Consider the following 20,068-nt stretch of genomic DNA (forward strand, 5'->3'; position numbering starts at 1 on the left):
ATGCCTATGTGTAAATTAAATATACATTATTTGTTTGAAATAATTTGGTCATTTGTCAAATTTCAACAAAACAAATTCTGTTGTACCATATTTTAATAAACTTAATTAACTTTAAGGCACTGTGCATGTGAAACATGTTTTAATTTTATAAATATATATATATATATATATATATATATATATATATATATACATTTATAAATAGCGTACAATAATTATTTTAAATAATTTGGTAATTTGACAAAATAATCAAAAAATATTTATTTCTATTTTAAATTCTCTGTCGAACCACATTTTAATGAACTGTGCATGATACACATTTTTCGCAATTTCACATTAACAAAAACAAATATGTCAGGCCCAAGAAAAATGTCTATTTCCCGTACACTTCTTTGAAAGTGTAGTGTGTACTCTGTGCTGCACTATCATGTAGCGTAGTTCAGGCTCTAGTCTGTAGAATGAATGAGAGGGAGGGGCGGGGTTTGTTCTGTGCACTTCGCTCGGGGCGGGGTTTGTTCTGTGCACTTCGCTCGGGGCCGCGCATCAGCCGCTGAGCTGAGCCCAGGACGCGCGCACTTGCTGCTCGTTCTTTGTCCTCCATTGCAGCTGGTGTTCGCAGCTCCGCCACACAGCGCAGGCCCGAAGTAGCGCAGCCGCTCTGAGGTTAGTGCCCTACCGCGCAATCTCCAGCCATTTCAGCCCCGGCGCAGCCGCACCAAACAACCCGGCAGCGTTTGTCTTTCACACACTCAGATGCAGATCGCGACGATGCGAAACAGAACTCGGGACGATATCGAAAGCATTTGCCAGGATGCCAAATATTATTTACCCCGCTCAAATTTGGGGCAAAATAATCATGGCGCTGTCGCAGGCCTTTGGCCTACTGAATTTATATGTGCAATCGTAATCGCTCTTGTTTTGTCAAGATACTAGATGGGTTTTCAGTGCTTGAGAGCTTGTGTTTATATGCTCTTGATCGGGGAATCAGATTTGAATGCATGTTTCATGGCATATTAGCAAAGAAGTGTTATCGATCAGTCGAGTGTTTAAATCGCTTTATACAGAGTCGACACCGGTGCCTGTTATATTTGATTTAAAAGATAATTTTAGATGTTATGAAGCTCGTCTGAATTTTGTACTGTCGTGTATGAAATATCAATTTGAACAGGCTTCAGTGTTTAATGTTTCACTATTACAGTTCGCTCTCTTTAAACGTATTATTCACAGTTTGAAAATAACCGCCATTGAATGTGTTTGTTATTAATGCTAGACATCACTAACGTTAATCTAACGTTACAGTTATTTTAGATATTCAAGCCTACCTTTTATAATGGCTATTAGTGGTTGTTGAAGTGTCTTTTGATATTTGTAAACATTTTTGGTCATTTGTAACGTTACTGTTCTCCAGAACAGTGTCAGGGCCATTGAATTGAACAGAATGATCATGATTATGATCATGATGATGCAGCGCGCGACGCGAGGTTGTGTATTTATCTATGTGGATCATTCGTAGCACCTACGTCATCCTAAGTTATTCCTATATACGTTTTTATTTCATATTTTTTAAAAATCCAAAACGTTTTAATAAATTTAATCCATACTCCTTGCTGTGAGAGAAATGTCATTAGAGTATCTTATTATTCAATAAAACCTAATTAAAAAATGTTCTCTTTCTGTGTCATTGAGTTTATCATTGATAAAGGTTTGATTTCTTCCTGTAAATAATTCCTGAGGTATTTATTTACATGATTGTACATTACTCAATTGTAATACGCACAGCAAAGGTATATGCTGTTAATAATTTTGAATTCTAACATCCTTTTGGGTAAATGTACAGAAAGCAGTCAGTCGTACAGACTTGAGCCAAAAAACATGATCACTGTAAAATAATTAGAATAATATTATGAGGAAATTATAGTTTATATGTGCTGATTAGTGCCCCCTACTGGAGTGATGTTTAAAGCAATAAAAATAGATGCAGTGGTTTATGGAAATGGTTATTAGATAAGTTTTGTGTGTATAGAAAGGAGACCCTTTTCCTACACTGTAAGTGCAAACTACTTAGGATAAATAGCATATACATTTACAAATGTCAAATTTTGGGTGGCTGATTCAGACCACTTAATGCCATTGAGATCACTCTGGCCCAGTTTACCTGGTTTCACCCCAGATTAAATGTTTTGTCATGATGTTGCAATATAAAGGCAGTTCTGCCGGCACTATACTAATAGAATACCTTGTAAGTCTGATTCACATGACATACAACTAAAAAGTGATTTTGGTAGCTAATATAAGATGATGCCCCCTTAAATTTTTGAGTGCATTTTTTAATGCATATACAAATTAAAATACCTTGCACACACACACAAACATGTATATTTGAGTACTTGGCCCACCTCCTAATATTTGGTCAATAACTCTTACCCTAACCTAATCTATTAATGTAAGCAAACCAGTTACTTCTGGAATGTGTGTGTGCTAATATATTGTTTATGTGTGTCTCAGTGTGTTTGAGAGAAACTGTATCGGGTGATGGAAGACCACACGGTGCATCAGACAGAGCACATGACCACTATCGAGGCCCATGCCGTCTCTCAGCAGGTCGGGCAGGTGCATGTCGCCACGTACACAGAGCACGGCATGCTGAGCGCTGATGAGGATTCGCCCTCCTCGCCCGATGATGACGCTTATGATGACTCCGACATCCTCAACTCAACTGGAACAGATGAGGTCACTGCACATCTGGCTGCTGCAGGTCGGTTCCAGCACATTGTTGTGTCTTGACTGTGACTAGTGGTTATTACACTGACCACTAGATGGCGAACTTAAACCATAAATTGGCACCTGTCTTACAGCTCAAGATAGAGCATGGTGCTAGCAATGTCACTCATTGATTCAATTCCCAGTGAATACACAAACAGCGTATATCCTGAATGTTAAAGAATGTCTAAAAACAGCTGATTTTATGCCCCTAATTCTTTTTCAGGACCTGTTGGCATGGCAGCAGCTGCCGCTGTAGCAACAGGGAAGAAACGTAAACGGCCGCACATCTTTGAATCAAACCCTTCAATCCGTAAAAGACAACAGACCCGCTTGCTTAGGTGACCTATATTCACAGTATTGTTCAATGAATTGGTATTAAGTACCAGTGGCTTTTACAACATAAAATAATATATATTGATTAAAACAATCAAAATAAAGTATTATTTATCTTATTCATATGCTATTATGTATTTATTAATATTATAAATTAGCTGTTATTTTTATATTTTAAGTTTTAGTTACTTGGCTATGTGCTTTTGTCATTTTTGTTGTCTTTATTAAATATCTATTTAGTGTTAATGTTTTTTTTTAAATGTATTTGAGTTAGTTGCAAAAGAAACATTTCAAGTTTTTTAAGTGTATGTTTTTCGTTTAATATTTATATTTTTTAATTTCAGCTTAATTTCAATTACAAAAAATTATTTTGCTGACACAATAAGGTCTCATCATTTTTAACATTAGTTGATGCATTAACTAACTTGAACTCACAATGAACAATATATTTTACAGCATTTATTAACCTATGTTCATGTCAGTTCACAGTGCTCATGTTAACAGATACAACTTTTGATCTTAAAAATGTATTAGTAAATGTTGAGATTAACATTAACTAAGATTAATAAATGCTGTAGAAGTATTGTGCTTTGTTAGTCAACGTTAACTAATTTAGTTAAATGAAACCTTATTGTAAAGTGTTAGCATTATTTTTACGAATTGTAGTTAACAATAACAACACTGACTCTTACTATGTCTGCAGGAAGCTGAGAGCGACTCTAGACGAGTACACAACACGGGTTGGCCAGCAGGCTATTGTGTTGTGCATCTCTCCCTCTAAACCGAACCCTGTGTTTAGAGTATTTGGCGCGGCACCATTAGAGAATGTGGTGAGTATATTTACTATGCATTTCTTCTTCATAGCATTTGCACTGTTTCTGATTTGACCCAGGTTTTGTTTTGATGTCCCGTGATCAGGTGAGGAAATACAAAAGCATGATTCTGGAGGATCTGGAAAATGCTCTGGCTGAACATGCGCCCCCTGGTGGTGGGGAGCTCACCTCTGAATTGCCTCCACTGACTATTGACGGCATACCAGTGTCTGTGGACAAGATGACACAGGTGGGCACCAGGTGGCACTATGAGCCAGGAATTTTCTGCTTTGCCATGCAAATGAGCTTTTTTTAGACTCGTGCAGCAGCTTTCAAACGAGACGTAGAAGTCGTCTCACTTCAACCACTACAGGGTTTTAGCACAGGTTACTTTTACTTTTGGCCTGGTATAAGACCACATAACCAATTCAGCCACTTCATTTACCAGCTAGCCCATTACTCACTACCCCACATGCTGTGTGCTGATAGCTAATGTCCCGCAGGACAGACGCACCTTGCTTGGTTTGTGGCAGTTGGAGGCAGGTCTGTGCAGGGATCATCAGGTGAGCTTGTACGCGCAAGTAATTATCCGGCACATCGTGGCCGAGCACAGGGGTTTCTGATTGGCTCCCAGGTGGATTAAGAACAGAAAAGGGGGAGGGAATGGGCATCTGATCGGTGTGTTTGGGGCGTGAGATTCCTCTTAATTCCTTCGCCATGTAATTAGACCATCTGCACAAACACAAGAGCCTACAACTCATGATGCCACTGTGGACAATCTGTTATATGACTTTGAACCCTGTACTTAACATCAGTATTTATTAAGTTCAGGTTTTAGCTGTTATCATGATTTATTTATGTACATTGGTATTTTTAAATTGAGTTTTATTAATATATACATTACTTGGCAAAATTTTGGAATTATTACTATTTTTAATGTTTTTCAAAGAAATCAAGCCTGCATTTATTTGATTTAAAAAAACAGTATTATTGTGAAATGGTTTTACAATTTAAAATTATGGTTTTCTATTTGAATATACTTAAAAATTAATTTAAAAATTATTCCTGTGATGCACAGCTGAATTTTCAGCATCTTTACTCCAGTCTTCAGAAGTCATTTAAATATGCTGATTTATTATCAATGTTGGAAACAGTTGTGCTGCTTAATATTTTTTTATAACCTTCTTTGATGAATAAAAAGTTTTAAAAAAAACAGCATTTATTTAGAATAGAAATCCTTTGAAACAATATCCACTGCAGTTCAAAAGTTTAAACATTTTTCAAAGGAATTAATACTTCTATTCTGCAAGGATGTGTTAAATTGATTAAAAAGCTGTTTTGTTCAGCTTTGGACCACAGAAATAAATTACATTTTAAAGTATATTAGAAAAGAAAACTATTATGTTAAATTGTAATAATAATTTTTACAATAGTATTGTTTTTTTTCTGTGTTTGTGATCAAATAAATGCTGGCTTGATGAGCATAAGTCTTCTTTCAATAACATTAACAATAGTAATGTTTCCAAATTTTTACTGGTACTTTAAATATTAGCATAGAGCAGTGTGTGTGTGTCTATATATATATATATATATATATATATCTTGAGTATACATTTTACTAGGTATGCTTAAATATTTTACAATAATCTTTGAGTGTACCGTTTGAAATTTTTCCAGCAATCACAACTGGAAGAATCTTAGAAATGAATTGGCCTTTTTATTTCCTCCTGAAATCCTTCTCTACTAGCTGTTCGCCGTGTTGTTGTCTGTCACCGTCCAATGTCAGGCTTAAAGGAAGTGTTTGTGTTTGTGACAGTGAGAGAGTGGGAGGGAGGGAGAAGCTCTTTTGGGAACTGATTTATTCCTCCCAAGCCAAATTTAGCCTGTGATGTTGAGGTGAACAGACGTTGCTACAGAGTTCTGTGCAGTACAATCCCTGGCCTGCCTACGGAATTACCAAGGGCACTGAGGGCACTGGGATAAACTCCACCCTCACCCCCAGGACAGAGCTGTCGCTGGGCTAATGGACTGCCCCATACAACTCTGTGTGTTTTTTTTAAAGTCAATGGACTCATTCAGGCAAAAAAAAAAATAAGCCCCTTGATTGTCGTGTTAATACCTTAACAATTCCTTTCTAACACTTTTTTTAGATTACGACTTTAAACCCATTCAAAAACATTTCAAATCTAACCAAAAGCAACATGGCATCATTGCAAAATTCGTTTACTGACATTTTTTAATTATTATTTTTTCTTGCATTTATTATTTCTATTTCTTTGTTTTATTGATTTGCATTTATACAGCTTTTTTATTTATCTTTCCTTGCATCTATTTAACCATTCATTGCCATCTTTAAACTTTAAAGAGACAGCACAGATGCATAGTTTTTTGTTTTATTTAGTTTTTTACATTAAAGTGGTAGTTGTGTCAAACAGCAATTGCTTCAGTCTTCAGCATCACATGAACGTTCAGAAATTATTCTAATATGCTGATTTGTTGCTCAAGAAACTTTTGTGCTGCTTAATATTTTTCTGAAAACTGTAATGCATTTTTTCAGGACTCTTTGATGAATAGAAAGTTCGGAAGAACCGCATTTATTTAAAATAGAAATCTTTTGTAAAATTTATTTCAAAAAACTATCTTACTGACCCCAAACTTTTGAACAGTAGTGTACCAAACTTAAAAGTGTTTATTTGCTGTCCACATAATCTATAGTGCAGTGATGCATGTTCCATCTCCTCAATCTCCTGCAGTCAGTGTGCAGTGGAGCCTCAGCCATAGATTAATCTTTAAATGGAAACCTAATAGTCTACTTTTAGATTTTCACAAGCTATACGTGTCAGCAGACTGTCTGTACTCAATTGCAGAAGGAAGGGGAAAATCAATAGCTTGGTGTTTCCAAACTCTCTTCACACAAATTACATTTTTCCAGAGGCTGTCGTGCTCTCTGCCACTCCCAGTTTAAAATCTCCCACAGTGATTGTGCGCTTTTTGTTGCTTTTTCAGGCCCAGCTCAGAGCGTTCATTCCAGAAATGCTAAAGTATTCCACAGGCCGTGGGAAGCCTGGCTGGGGGAAAGAGAGCTGCAAGCCCATCTGGTGGCCGGAGGACATTCCTTGGGCCAACGTACGCAGTGATGTCCGAACAGAGGAGCAGAAACAGAGGGTAGTGTTGGGGGCTCACGCTAGGACTGGGGCATAAAGAAAAAACACTACAGAATATTTTTGACCAACATTATATAGAATATGGTTAAAATTCAAAACTAAATGGTAAAACATTATATTAAAGTGTGTGTAGAATTGATACATATATATATATATATATATATATATATATATACAGTATATGAAGAAAAATACAGTAGAAATTTATATTAAAATAAGAATAGGTAATATTTAATCCTTTTAATTTGTTAAAATATAGAACAATAACAATATACAGTACTAAGCAGCAGTATTTACCAACACACATTTTTACTAAAACATTTAATTCTATGATAAATGCTAATATGCTAAATGATAATGTGACAAATGAATTGTTGAATCAGCCACACCATAGTTTTGTCAGCTTTCAAAAAAATGGCATCTGAATTGAAACAAATGAGCTAAAGCTTGCATCATCTTGATTTATCGAGAGCTTATTTCCGTTGGAAACAGGTGTCATGGACGCAAGCCCTGAGGACTATCGTTAAAAACTGCTATAAGCAGCATGGGAGAGAGGACCTGCTCTACGCCTTTGAGGACCAGATCACCCCACAGCAAGTTGCCACAACAGCCACACACAGCATTGCACACCTAGTGCCGTCACAGACCGTAGTGCAGACGATCAGTAATCCTGATGGAACCGTCTCGCTCATACAGGTGAGCTCAGGTCCCAGTTGTGGGAACAACTAAACGGTTGTTTTTGACTACAGTATTTACAAGATCCACTGGAGGACTTCATTTTTAAAATAGAGGGAGATCAAAATATATAACAAATATGTAATTTTAGAGTCAACATGACATCAAATATTTACTGCCTTTATACATGTAATTGTTCTGAATGTGTATAAACTTGTGTATATACACACGCACACAAACAGCTGTTTTCAACATTGATAATAATCAGAAATGTTTCTTGGGCACCAAATCAGCATATTAGAATGATTTCTGAAGGGTCATGTGACACTGATGACTGGAGTAATGATGCTGAAAATTCAGCTTTGCCATCACAGAAATAAATTACATTTTAAAATGTACTAAAATATACAACATTTATTTTAATTTGTTATAATAATTCACAATATTACTGTTATTACTGATTTTTTTAAATCAAATAAATGAAGCCTTGATGAGCATTAGAGACCTCTTTCTAAAACATTTAAAAGTCCCCACAATTTTAAAATGGTAATTTTTAGTTATGCTAATAAGATATATAGTAAAGAAAAAGTATTACATTTTCACCAGTGGTCACATTACAGTATCCTAACATCCACATTTTGAACTAATTAAAAGGTTGGTACTGGAGCCACGGTAGCAACACTGGCAGATGCGTCAGAATTGCCCGGCACGGTGACAGTCGCCCAGGTGAATTACTCCACAGTGACAGATGGAGAGGTAATGTCAACGCACACTTTTGCATCATGTGCATGTTCTGTCCTGTCCTTACACATATATAACTGTGCTTTTAGGTCATATCTCTCCCTTCACACCTATTATTGTTATTTCGTCTCTAAGGTGGAGCAGAATTGGGCCACACTACAGGGAGGCGAGATGACCATCCAGACCACGCAAGCGTCGGAGGCCACGCAGGCTGTGGCTTCCTTAGCCGAAGCTGCGGTTGCTGCATCACATGAGATGCAACAGGGGGCAACTGTTACCATGGCACTCAACAGGTACTCATGGGAAGTAGAGGTGAAGCTGGGGTTGGGGAGAGAAAGAAAGGAAATACTGAACCGCAGCAGCATCTAGGTGCAGGTTTAAGTCCCCAGGGTCTTATTAACAGGCCTCACCTGAGCCTGTTCTCCTGTTTATCACAAAGAGTTAGCAGCAGCAGCAGCTCAAAAATACAGCACAACGGGAACAATTGGATCATACTCCATTCCCACAACAATTAGGCTGAGGAAGCATTGTTTTCTGCTCAACAGTCTTCATTAAAGCAGTAAATCCACCATCAGTCTGCTTAGCTCAGTCAGGACATCTACAAATTTGGATTGGAAGCCCATTTCTGCCACATAGGGGGGGAAAAAATCATGCTTTGTTTGAATTCAAATTATAAAATAAAAACTCATGATCATGTAGTAAGTCATAATTTAGATTAAAAAGTCTTAACAAAAATTTGAGTTTTGTCAATGTTCTTTATCTCAGAATGTCAATTTTGGATATTTATCTCATAATTATGGCTTAGAAAGTTGAAATTATGACATACTGTTGTAAGTGACTCAATTTCATCTTTTCAAGTAATTTTCTAATGTTATGACAGACTTAGTGTGTCATTATTTCTTTATATAATTATGACTAATTATGAAGTTAGATAAAGTCTTGTGATGAAAATGTCAAAACATTTTGTCTCACAATTTCGACTTGGTGTCATTTTTTTTTTTTTTCTCTCAATTTCAAAATACTATGTCATATTTTAGATTTTTATCGGTAACACTTGGTTGTGTTAAGAATAAACCACCAATTTATCTACCATACTTTTGTTGCATACAGTTACTGTAGACTGCAACAGATTTAAACATGGATAAATGGTTATCAACAGGGTCGCTGAAAAGGACAAATGCAGAAGTTTCTTCATCTACAAGTAAGGATAAATCTTCAGCAATGCATGACATAAAAAAGACAAAAAATAAAGGCTAAATTTGGTAGTGACTACCTAGCTAGTCTTCACATGTGTGGGAGCGGAGAACAAGCAGCTACCGCTCTTTTGCTGAAATGAAACTTTATATTATTTAGTTTATTTTACATTTCTTTTTAGCTTTACACATTAAGATTTACATCAAGCCTGGTCTCTGTTTGAAACGTAGTTCTTTTTAGCCCGAGTGCATCAATCTTTGTATTAGATGAGTCGTAAAGATTTTAGTTTAAACGGTCTAATTGTTATGCCAGAGTCTCTTGAGGCTCGGCCAGGCCTTGTTCTAGAGGATGCTAAGCACCCTCAAATGAAAGCAAGAGCACACTAGCATCCTCAGTTGAAGCTGTAATAATACTATATTGGCGAGTATATCTGGAGAGTGTCAAATGTTTCTATTTACAACGTGCTTTTTCAGTGTTGAGCAATGTAGCCAGTCACAGACATATCTGTTGATTTCTTGATCTCAATGGCCAATCAGTTAGTCAGAATCCACTCACCGCTCAGTTTTTGTGCAGTGCTGAATTATGCAAGCTTGTGAATCATTTTAACAAACAGAGTGTAGACACGATAGTGTAGACAGCTTCATTGATTAACTGCCATGTGCACACTGCAAATGCGGAATTCACTCTCAAAATTGCAATGATTGACATAGTGACCATTGCAATGGACAGGACAAAAATCTGATATGGCATTAAAGGAGAACTCCGGGCAATTTTTAAGTTAATCTTGATCGTTAGACCTTTGTGAGTACTGACTATAGAAAAAAAAACGAACCGGATTGGTGCTTGCTACGCGGAGCTGCGACCGCGAATGCCCAGAGCTCCCCCTCAGCTAAAACGGCAGCTATGGGGGCATGGACATAAAGAGCGTTATTGAGCCTCTTAACAGACACAAAATGCAATTAAAATGTCTGTCCAACATGAACAGGGACCCTACATGTGAACAAGATGCGTTTAGCAACTTAGCCATTGTTTCAACTCACCTAAATAGTCTTTTAGACGGCAAGCTGTAGTCTCGCGCTGCAGTCCCGTGCTGTAGCCGGAAAAGGTAAACAATGTCCAGGTGGGAGGAGCGTTGATCATGTGCGACGAGTCTTCGTACATGGAATGGCATTTTTCTTCAAACGGCCCCGCTGTGTTGAGTGTGTGTAGTCATCCTTGTCAAAGTGTTCACTGCAAATGCGGTAATCTTTAGCGCGTAGTACTTCTACGGGAGTTTGCACATCAAGTTGAAATACAACTAGCCACAAACTGCAGAATCTCGAGGTCATGGAAAGGAAGACGATGAAAATTTAAGCTCTTATATTTTCGCATTCTGTTGTCACAATTCGGAAAGGCACAAACACGAACCATTTCTTCTTCACTTGTAAGCAACTCTGATCATAACTCGTCGCACATGATCAACGCTCCTCCCACCTGGACATTGTTTACCTTTTCCGGCTACAGCACGGGACTGCAGCGCGAGACTACAGCTTGCCGTCTAAAATACTATTTAGGTGAGTTGAAACAATGGCTAAGTTGCTAAACGCATCTTGTTCACATGTAGGGTCCCTGTTCATGTTGGACAGACATTTTAATTGCATTTTGTGTCTGTTAAGAGGTTCAAAAACGCTCTTTATGTCGATGCCCCCATAGCTGCCGTTTTAGCTGGGTGGGAGCTCTGGGCATTCGCGGTCGCAGCTCCGCGTAGCAAGCACCAATCCGGTTCGTTTTTTTTTTCTATAGTCAGTACTCACAAAGGTCTAACGATCAAGATTAACTTAAAAATTGCCCGGAGTTCTCCTTTAAGGCTAGACCACTCGATTTGATTCTGGAACCGGGCCTGGGCTTGGTAACCCATCTACTTATGTGTCAGAAATGGGCGTCAGTATTTTGGACATCTATCACGAGAGCAAGAAGAACTTGTTTAGGACAGTGGTTATCTTTTTCTGATTCCTCTTGAGTGACTTCCTGCACTAGGGGGCAGTACACACCAATTCACATCAATACATCTTAAATCCTGTATAAAGCATTGCATGTTTATAAAAATCTGGGATATTGTGAGATTATTTCCTTAATTTACTTCTGTGTGTTGCAGTGAAGCAGCAGCTCAGGCAGTGGCGACATTAGCGGAAGCGACTCTTCAGGGCGGAGGACAGATCGTGTTAGCGGGAGAAACGGCGGCCGCAGTAGGAGCTTTAACCGGCGTTTCGGATGGCAGTGGTATGAATGCTCTATATCACAAGCATCCACACACTGTTCCTGCATCCTCAAATACATAACAAACAGGAAAGTGTGGGGTGGGCAAACATATGATGAAACGCCCCTTTTGTCATCACTCATCTAGTATGTGAGGGAACGTATGGGTCTCATGTAAGGTGTGTTAGAGCGTGAGGAAGTCCGTGGAGGTCTATTGTAATCCCCGGGGTGTTTGTGGGACAGATGGTGACTCTAGCTTCTACACTTCTTGCTAATCCTTGCTTTGACTCAACCGCTAAGAACTCTGCATATGCACGACACCCTCTAGTAGTGCTGCTTACACATGCATTAGAAGCCATTTTACAAACCAATTGTAGTACTAATGTGTACTATAGGCATTCATTACAGCGTAGTGAAATGGCACGACACGTTTCCTTTTTTAGCTACGATAAACTAGATTAGATTGAAAGAAGCTAGAAAATCGACATAAGTTTATGTATTTTTCTCTTGTGACCGTGACATCTTTCCGGACAAAGTGAAGTGCCACTTGCAAACCATTTCCATAATGTGACACATTTCTGTGGAAAATTGTTGCAAGTTGATTTAGGATAACAGACAAAGCATTTTTTAGGGATACGCCAATATTACAATTCTTGGCGATGCAATAGGCCGATAAATCTTTTCTTTGTTATAGCCAATAATCAAACAATGACAAAAATCTAAATTAATTCACACTTTATAATTGTTTGTTAATTTCAACATTTACTAACTATCTGTTAATAAACAGCTAACGTGAACTAATAATAAACTAGCACTAACTAAAGGGACAGTATTGCAAAGTGTTACTCAAAATTCTGTAGTAATTTAAGATAATACACTAAATAAATTAACAGTAACACTAAAACCTAAAATAATTTAAAAGCTACAAGTGAATTTATGCAATACATAAGGTACAGTATGAAAAATGGCTATTCATTTTTGAGATTTTCTAAATATTTCATTGTCCACTGTTTCAGATCCATATTGGTTGGAGTAAAAGAAACTTGCTGAAAATATATAATAGTAACTTTATGCCTTAATGATTTTGGCGTTCATATTAAACCAACTTAATTAAAATAAATGAGTAAATTCTAAAATTCATTCTTTGGATGGACATTCGGTTAGTGGCGTATGCTTTGTCGGCTGTAGGAACATTCAATCAAAGTTTCAAATTTAAAGATTAAGATCGTTTAATATCATTCGATATCTACCGATAAATCAGCTGACAATCGATATGGTATGCTATTTTTATTATTTTTTTATTTTTAATATACACTAATGAATCGTTCGATAACAATAAGACCAAGAACATCCATTAAGAAAGTAAATGGAGTCCAAATTGCTTTAATGTTGTTCTTCTCAAACGTTGGTCCAATCATACCTGCCCATTTCCCAGTGACCTATCGTACCTAGTGTCCTGGCTTACCCCATTGCCCCCATTGACCACAGAGAAGCCCCCTCTCCTAAACCCCCGAGGAACCCTCTTAAAGGGCTTTGATCCTCTCCATTATCAGAGCATAGTCTAATCACAGAGCCAGCTGTCAGGACCGGGAAGCCCAGTCTATAAAACACACACACAATCTCACATGACATTAAGACAATAGACAGGAGCAAGGGCTGTATTTAAACATAAAAGCTGATTAGCAGGCATTAAAACTACATTTAAAGACATGGGCGTTAGGCCTTTCCTCACTCTTGGCATTAATATATGACCACTGCCATTACATTCATTTTTTTTAAATATTTAATATAATTGATTCGTTAAGTTTATTAGCAATTCTACATATGCATGAAATGATGTACTACATATTGAAGTATACTTTTTGGTTCCGCAGCCTAGAGGACATTTTATACTCTCTATCTCTTGATTGACCATCTGTTGGCCTTTTTTTACCCTGCCATCTTTTTTTTTTTTGCAATGAAGGAAAACCTGCTTTAAGAGGATGTCACTTTATATAACATTGTACACAAGGAATCTTTCTTGAGGAGGGCAGTACAGAAAATGCTAGTACGTCCCGTTTCCCACGTATGTAACCGAGCATGTTGACTGTTCATCTAAACCAGCACCAGCAGTGAGTCCCGGAGAGCCACCTCTGCCCAAAACGAGGCCCTCTACGTTAAGCTGTCCAATTAAACCCAATTTGTGCTTCAGCACGGGGAGGTTTGGGAGAGCGTAGTCAACAACAGACAGACACTTGACGGACAGCCAGTGTTTATTGACCTTATTCAATCAGCGAAATGGCAGCGCGGGTGCAGCTTTGAAGTGGCTGGTCTGAGGTAATCGTGACTGATTTATGTTTCCTGCTCCAATGCCCCTCTATCGCTCCGTAAGCCTCGTAGAAAACCTCAATGTCAGAGTGACTGAGGGTTTGCAGGCTCTTCACTCAAAAAAACAATAATTCCAAACTCCCGTAAATTATTGAGATGTGATTAAGAGAAATTAGTCACTTGTATACTGATGTTCCCCTTTTTAAAGGGGTTAATCTCATAAAAACATAAATATGTGTATATGTATATAAAAAAACATATATACAGTATGTATGTATATATATATATATATATATATATATATATATATATATATATATATATATATATATATAGAGAGAGAGAGAGTGAGAGAGAGAGCACAAAGATATATTATTTAGGTATTTATATGAAGCATTTACATAAGTTTAATTAATATTATTATATTATTTGAATTTACACTAATGACAACTGAGCGTCATTACTATTATTTGTCATTTGTTGAGTGTTTTTTAATTACTATAGTAATAACTATAAATTATGCATAATTACATTCAACTAAATCAAACCCTCATCCTAACCGTATAGTTAGTACATGTAGTTGATTATTATTACTCAGTACTTAAATGTCTAATTACTCTGTAACAAGGATACCTTAAAATAAAGTGTAACCTCATTGTTATTATAAGCACTTTTTTAATTTAAAGTGAAAATAATATATTTATTTATTTATTTGAATTTACAACCATTTATATTGGGTGAAGGGCTTAATTATCATAGCCTCATTAATGCTTAATTAGGCTCATTTTATTAGCCTCGTTAATGCATTTTTATTTTTTAGGAACGTTTCTTGACAGGTTTTGTGAGATTCACCCTATTCATTAAATAATTCTGCGGGGAACAAGCCAAAATCATTTTCCATGCCTGTTTAAGATACATTTAATCTCAAAACTGATCTACTTTTGTGTTAAGCTGCGATTAAAGGGAACATTTAGCTTGGGGAGATTGTGCCGGCATGAAAAGATAAACTAACTGACAGCCTAAATGACGAGTTTGAAATATGAGCCTTTCTTTGAGGCTCTGGGACAGAGTAGCATCGTGAGACTATTTTCTCAGCACACTTTCAGAGAACGAACACAACACACAAGCCCAGCGGCCGGCAGGTACGTAACCGCAAGACTTTCTCGATGGGTTTACGAGTCGCGGTTAGTTTCTGACCTTTGGCTTTGCCCATATGAGCAGGTTGCTCACTCTCCTGCCCCGTGAGACTGCAGCAGTGATCCAGGCTGCTCTGCTCACAGCTGGGCGGGGAAACAGAGGTAGATTGAGAAAGAGAGAGGGGTTTAACCTCGAGTCAGTGAGGGAGAGAGAGAGAAACGGAAGCTGGGAGTGGCCGCCTCAATTACTCCATTGTTCCGCATTGCAGTGTGATGCTCTAGCCCAGCCTTGGCCACGTAGCGTTCAAACTCTTAACATGGCCGCTCGATTGCGCACGCTCTGCGGCCTCATCCAACCACACTTCAAAACTCCCCTCCCTCCCAACTGTCTCAAATGACAAGTAACGTGCATCCCAAACCACTATGTCTTCGCTGATGACATCACAGTTGTACTTTGTGCTTCTTTAGCTAGATCTGTGAAGTGACCAAAATTAGTTTATACACACAGCAGTTGTCATATATGTAACGGGTGTTGGTGTCATCCCAGGTCTCGTCCAGATTCCAGTCAGCATGTATCAGACGGTCGTCACCAGTTTGGCCCAGGGAAATCGACCCGTTCAGGTGGCCATGGCTCCCGTAGCCACGCGCATCGACAACACGGTAACGCTTGACGGACAGGCGGTGGAAGTGGTGACCCTAGAACAGTGACATACTCTACCCCTGCAGATGTGTGGGACAGGAAATTCAGCACCTATGTGAAGTGGCTGCTGGAGTATAGTGTAAAAATAATATTTGAACCTGTTCACATACGTCTGCAGGGGTTGGATGGCTTTTTCCTGTTAATATTATTATTGTTATTTTTTTACATTGTACACAGTTCATTGCCTTTTTTTTTCCTTTTCTTATTTTTCTAGTGTTGTTAAATATGTTAACGTTAGTTAATTTTTTTTAGCTGATGTTTGATAATAAATGTATTGCAACAAAAGAAATGTATCCTCAACAAAAGAAAACAAAATCAACCAAATCTTCAAAAACTGGCATAATTTGTTCCTTTCTCCCCAGATAAGTCATTCTTGATATGTTTTCTCCTTAGTTTTTATCTAGGTTTATATATAGTGAACCATCTTGTGCCATATTTGAATAATTTCATTAATATATTATGTGAAAATTGCATTACGATTTTAGTGTTAGATTCCATTGACTACTGAGATGACATGCATGTTTTTTTTTTGTCTTTTTGTCAGGCTGTATAATGTAGAATTCTCTGTGTATGCATTTCACATTAACTCCCAATGTAAAAAAAAAAAATGGTATGACCTTGAATGATTGTGTGGTATATTGAATGAGACCACTGTTTCCTGTCGGTACAGAAGAACACTGGCGCTCAGTGCTGTCTATAGACTTTCACTGAATTGTACTATTAATCGATAACTATAAATGTCGACGACTTACCAATGACAAGGCTGAAGATGTAGCACTCCGTATCGTTCAACTTTTATACTTCCGATAATGAACAGACTTTACATATTCATGGTATATTAGCATTTTGGAAACTGATCTTGTTTTGAAACTGCTGGGGACATTTTTTAATTTATTTTTTAATTTATTTTTCTTTAATGTTTTTGGTTAGACGTGCACTCATATCTTTAGATTAACACAATCACGCATTGAAAGAGCTCAAGATATGATGCAGGGAATATTTTGAATTCTGATGTTATTGCATATATTGCAAAGAACCATAAATTCATATCTATTATCTCCCAAGCTCTTGTTGTATTGTTTCTACAATGCAAATCTGTGTCAAATATGGATGTTTTGTTACTGTTAATCACCTAATCACCTCTTCCACTCATAACCCACTCTGTCAAGTTTTCTGCTCCTTGTCGGTTTGAATTTTTATACGTCTGTAAGACTTCACGCAATGAGATCCTTTTTATGTAAAATATGTAAAATATAAGGTTGATGAAACCTAACTCTCCCATGTTGCTGGTGAAAGAATGATGGCAACATTGACAGAGTTTGTCTTTCCCTTTTTATCCAGTCTTGGAAATAAAGTGGCCACTATTCAGAATTGTGTTTTTGAAAATGATTTACAGAAATATAATCATTGCTGACACAAGGAAAGTGCTTTAATAATAATACAAGTACTACATAAAATATTAAAGACAGGTTTCTGATTATAACAATTTAGTAAGGAAATTCATTGTGCTGTTATAGTTCATTACACTGCAATATAAAAAGTTTATAGTTAGCCTCAAAGGGAGCTGTGCAGTGGGATCAACAGGTTTTTAGCACAACTGGAAACGCTGTATTGACCAATTGGCATTCAGAACTATGGGCCATATTGCACCAATACCATCATAAATCCCAAAATTTGAAAATAAATCCAATGTGGAAGTTAGTAATCTGCGTGCATTTAGATACCACCTGTTTTATGTCAAGGTCACTAGTCACTTGTTTTTATGAAGTTGAGTAATCTCATCACGAAAACTCCATGACCTCTTTACTTCAAAACACATGGTCACATCCGCACCCCACCTCCAGCTTGTTGTGATGGACGGGGCTCCTGTTGCATCATAAACCCTGATCCCTCCCTCCTGGCTAAAACCTGGATTTAAGGCCCGTGTCCTTCTGCCAAGGGAGGAGTAGGGAAACGCACTAATCCATCAGGCACCGCACACATCCCAGTGTCCCACTCCACTTCCAGATTATCAGCGTGGAGCTCCACGATCGGAGAGAGATATGAAGCATGTGACTAATCCCTATCAAACCACATCCGTTCTGAACAGAGCAAAGTGAGAGGGACACGTTAAGGGAAGTGTGTATACTGTTAGGGGAGTGAGGACTTGTGTGTTTGTGGTTTCCAGGTCATGGTGGCAGCTGGCAGGAGATGTTCAGTGCACGCGTGCGTGTGCGTCAGTCGTGAGCTGCAGATTAAGGCACTCTTATTAGCACGCTTTCTGAGAATCGGCCCTGGTCCCGCCCTCATCCCGACCAAGTGCTCAGCCAATCTGTTCCTCAGTCCGGGCCGTGTCCACAGAACAGCGTTCAGCTCTAATCCGAATACATAACCACAATTCTATCTTAACATCAGAGCGTTACGTACCTGATTTAAGTGTGATGTCACTCGTAAAATCACTGACAAGTGTAGTGCAATCTTTGATACTTATGCAACAAATACACTTGTGAAATACTTCTTTAAGGCTTTTGTATTTTTTTTATAAATTAAATTAATAAAAACATTTTACAATACAGTTAAATTCATTCAAGTTTTACAGCATTTATTAATCAATGCTAATGTTAATTTAAAAAACATACTGTTTATTTTTAATTCATATTCAATCATAAAACGTTACATGTTAATTGTGTAACTTTAAATAGCAAAAGTAATAAATTGTGTTAATCAATATAGTTTTATCATAAAGTGTTCTTTTTGGAGTATTTTTTTTTTCACTTATGCTGTGAAGCTAAGTTGAATTAGGAGGAACAATTTTAGTATCAAAAGTTTTAATATAAGCATGCAAATTTACAATGTGATCTCAAGACTTCACTGTATATAATATGTAATGAGTTACTAGAATATACTGGGTAGTACCGTAGTAGTAGGAATATAACATAACTTACAGCTCAGCTCATGATAACCTTTATTTTGAAAAATTGTGATCCAGTCAACACCCTTGCACACACATTTGTCCCATCAATTTATGCGTTACTTTAAGGAGAATAGAGGGGTTTTGTCCCTCTCTTTTCTTAACATATATTTACGAGTTTGTTCCCCATCACTTGTTCCCCATAGATAAACATTTTGATTTGTGTAATCAGCTAAAACTGGAGTTGGACAGACAGAGAAAAAAGCTTTGCTAACGCAAGCAAGCCAAAGTTACTTATTGCACCGTCAGTCTCAGAGCTGTAAATGTATAGGCATCCTTATTAGTTTTATCTTTTTACGAAGGTTGCAATTATAGACAAATGGTAATAGCCGTCTGGTGGTATTGTGTCATCAGGGGAATATGGGGCAGAAGTATTGATTGTGTTAAGGAGAGGATATGGCTCTCCACAGGGGGTTGTTCCTCCAGCCTGGAGCTCCACAAACTCTTGGGCAGAGCTTTAATCTCTGCTAATATCTTAATACACACTGCATCCCTCTGGCCCTCTCTCTTACACACACACACACACAGGCGTTCATGTAGCAGTAGCTCTGAACTAATGGATTATCCCCAAACCCAGCCTACCTGTCTGTCTGCCTGTCAGTTTATCAGGAAATTTGGTTTGCACAGGTGCCAAAAATCACATTAATACACATATAAACATACAAAACAGAGACATTATAAGAGCATGAATATAGTAAGAAAAATATATGTTCCTCTAAATTGTTCTATATCTATGGCCTGATGGGAGGACATCAAACACCTTGTATAATGGAAGTGATGGACAGTTAGTTATCGAATAGGCTTTTTTAACAACACGTTCTTTAAAAATGTCTGTTGAACTCCTATCACCTTGGAGGCAGTCTTAATCAGCTTAGTCATAATCTATCTATCTATTTTGCACACACTTTTATCATTTTTTCCACAAAGCAAAATACTACAGTGAATAAAACTGCACAGATGCTTCCTGAGGTAGGGGATATATTATTCCCACCACCATCATCATCACTTTCTAACACTGATGATGTTATCACCATCATACGCACCTCGGCATCAGACAG

General features: G+C 37.6%; 1 protein-coding gene across 3 annotated transcripts; it reads left to right on the forward strand.

Annotated features, from left to right (window-relative positions):
• Positions 1 to 521: 521 nt before the first annotated feature.
• On the forward strand, positions 522 to 17,431 carry nrf1 (nuclear respiratory factor 1). Of its 3 annotated transcripts, XM_077234458.1 has the most exons (12): positions 522 to 663; positions 2,506 to 2,755; positions 2,987 to 3,101; positions 3,800 to 3,926; positions 4,015 to 4,158; positions 6,915 to 7,073; positions 7,565 to 7,768; positions 8,402 to 8,503; positions 8,624 to 8,781; positions 9,648 to 9,689; positions 11,817 to 11,941; positions 15,908 to 17,431. In XM_077234458.1, the coding sequence occupies exons 2-12, from the start codon at positions 2,533 to 2,535 to the stop codon at positions 16,066 to 16,068; spliced, it is 1,560 nt and encodes a 519-aa protein (XP_077090573.1). In that variant the 5' UTR covers positions 522 to 663; positions 2,506 to 2,532; the 3' UTR covers positions 16,069 to 17,431. The 3 variants fall into 3 exon arrangements, with proteins under 3 accessions (XP_077090573.1, XP_077090574.1, XP_077090572.1); XM_077234459.1 differs by lacking the exon at positions 9,648 to 9,689 and having other exon boundaries at positions 535 to 663; XM_077234457.1 differs by lacking the exon at positions 9,648 to 9,689 and having other exon boundaries at positions 535 to 663; positions 8,402 to 8,781.
• The last annotated feature ends 2,637 nt before the right edge of the window (positions 17,432 to 20,068 follow it).

Source organism: Siphateles boraxobius, unplaced genomic scaffold, assembly GCF_051911475.1.
Source record: "Siphateles boraxobius isolate OS27281-9 unplaced genomic scaffold, OSU_SipBor_1 19, whole genome shotgun sequence".
Classification (NCBI taxonomy): domain Eukaryota; kingdom Metazoa; phylum Chordata; class Actinopteri; order Cypriniformes; family Leuciscidae; genus Siphateles; species Siphateles boraxobius.